The sequence below is a fragment of the Gadus chalcogrammus genome, chromosome 9 (genome assembly GCF_026213295.1).
Source record: "Gadus chalcogrammus isolate NIFS_2021 chromosome 9, NIFS_Gcha_1.0, whole genome shotgun sequence".
Lineage (NCBI taxonomy): Eukaryota > Metazoa > Chordata > Actinopteri > Gadiformes > Gadidae > Gadus > Gadus chalcogrammus.
Window position 1 is genome coordinate 8,867,384 of NC_079420.1, and position 2,128 is coordinate 8,869,511.

General features: G+C 55.8%; 1 protein-coding gene across 1 annotated transcript; it reads left to right on the forward strand.

Moving 5' to 3' along the window:
* Positions 1–985: 985 nt before the first annotated feature.
* ascl1b (achaete-scute family bHLH transcription factor 1b) lies at positions 986–1,747 on the forward strand. Its single transcript, XM_056599765.1, has one exon. The coding sequence runs from the start codon at positions 1,109–1,111 to the stop codon at positions 1,745–1,747; it is 639 nt and encodes a 212-aa protein (XP_056455740.1). The 5' UTR covers positions 986–1,108.
* Positions 1,748–2,128: the final 381 nt, after the last annotated feature.

The window sequence follows — 2,128 nt, forward strand, 5'->3', positions numbered from 1 at the left end:
ACTTACAATTGAAAGCCGATGGATGCTATTTCCGACCAACATAGGCCTATTGATTTAACTTCTACATGTCATTCAACATTTCAAGTAGCCTTTATATTTTCCTTCGTGCGCACTGTGCGTAAAGCGTGCGCTTTGAGTTAACGACGCGCAGATTACGCACGAAAATACAGGCAATACCTTTCAAGTTAAGACAGATATATTGTCCTGATTCGAAGGGATAACCTATCAACTGAGAACACAAATACCAATAACGATTAAACCGACATCAGGTTGTAAGGGCGGGTGTGATGCTCGCGTTCTCCCTTTAACATGTTGAAATGTGTTTACCTTTATATTAATCGTGTCTCTGTACCATTTTACTAATCGCCAATTACTGTGCACACAGAGACACGCTTGCCATTTATTTCCCTCTCTGAGCCGTAGCCTGGCTACCGGCGACGGAGCCCCCGGTATTTGCGGGATTGTAAAGAGCGCGAGGAGGAGTGTGGGGGGCTAAATAATTTGAAGACTTGCCAGGGGCACATTGTCAAATTCAAAAGCCATTTCAATGAACCGAACCATTCACTTTTTATTCTTTTTCTTTTTCTGCTCCCCCCCACCTCCCCTCTCTCTTCGCCCGGTCGCAGTCCGTTTGAATCGACCAATAAGGGCCTTCAAGTCGGAGACATTGGAATGTAAATGAGCCCAGTAGCGCGTGCTCCTGGCGCAGTGAAAGCTCGGGATTGTTTATTGAGCTCCCGAAGCCACGCGCCTGGCTCGGGGAGGCGGCGCGCGCTGGAGAATCACACAGCGGGGGCGGGGCCTCGCGGTGAAGCGTGCGTCCCCAAAAAGAGAGGGGTGTGGGGTGGGGTGTGCGGGGCGCGTGTTGAAAAAGAGGAGTGCTGCCAAAGTTTGGGTCAGATCGGCTCGTGGTTGGAAGCAAGCGCAGTCAAGAGAGACTTTGGACTCCTGTTCGCATCCGCAACGCACTCCAGGTAGCCGCACGCGAAGGACGCGAGAGCTGCCCACTGCCTGCCCGTCATACTCCTCCTCATCCTTCTTCTCCTCGAGGTCCCAGCCGGCACCTACAACCTATTTTTCGCAGTTATTTTCTTTTCGCGTTGTTACCATGGAAACCCAAACCACCACCATCACCACCACGCAACAGAACGGCTGCCCGTTCGGACTTACCGAGAGGCGCGCGACCCTCACCCTGCACGCCCCGGCCCAGGACTGCCCGGAGGTGCCCCTCCTCGTGCACCCGGGACTCACCGCGGCCGCCACCGCCGCGTCCTTCCAAAGCAAGAGCAAAGTGCTGAAAAGACAGCGCTCGAGCTCACCGGAGCTCCTCCGTTGCAAGCGGCGGCTGAGCTTCAACGGCCTGGGCTACTCCATGCCCCCTCAGCAGCCCCCCGTGGCGGTGGCGCGGCGCAACGAGCGCGAGCGGAACCGCGTGAAGCAGGTCAACATGGGCTTCCAGACGCTGAGGCAGCACGTGCCCAACGGGGCCGCCAACAAGAAGATGAGCAAGGTGGAGACGCTGCGCTCCGCGGTGGAGTACATCCGCGCGCTGCAGCAGCTTCTGGACGAGCACGACGCTGTGTCCGCCGCGTTCCAGTGCGGCCTGCCATCCCCGGCCATCTCCAACAGCTACTCCGCCGAGCCCGAGTCGCCCCGCTCCTCCGCCTACTCCTCCGACGAGGTGGAGCCGCTGAGCTCCGAGGAGCAGGAGCTCTTGGACTTTACGACGTGGTTCGACCGCTACTGAGAGGTAACGACACCGGTGTGTGTCCGTGCGTAAAATGGTTCCGCTCCTGCTTTCGCAGACCCGCGGCCAGGACTGACATGGTGAAGTTGGGAGGCGTTCGGTTGGTGTGTGTGAAGTGTGTGAAGCACACTTCCGTGGCACTCGGTCTCCGCTTGGAAGAAAATCGTTGACTCGCGATTTCCATCAAGGCTTCGTTTCCGTGCGTAACGCCATGGTGTCTATGAGTGTGTAAAGAAAGACAGAGACAAACACAAACACATACAAAAACACACAAACACACACACACACACACACACACACACACACACACACACACACACACACACACACACACACACACACACACACACACACACACACACACACACACACACACACACA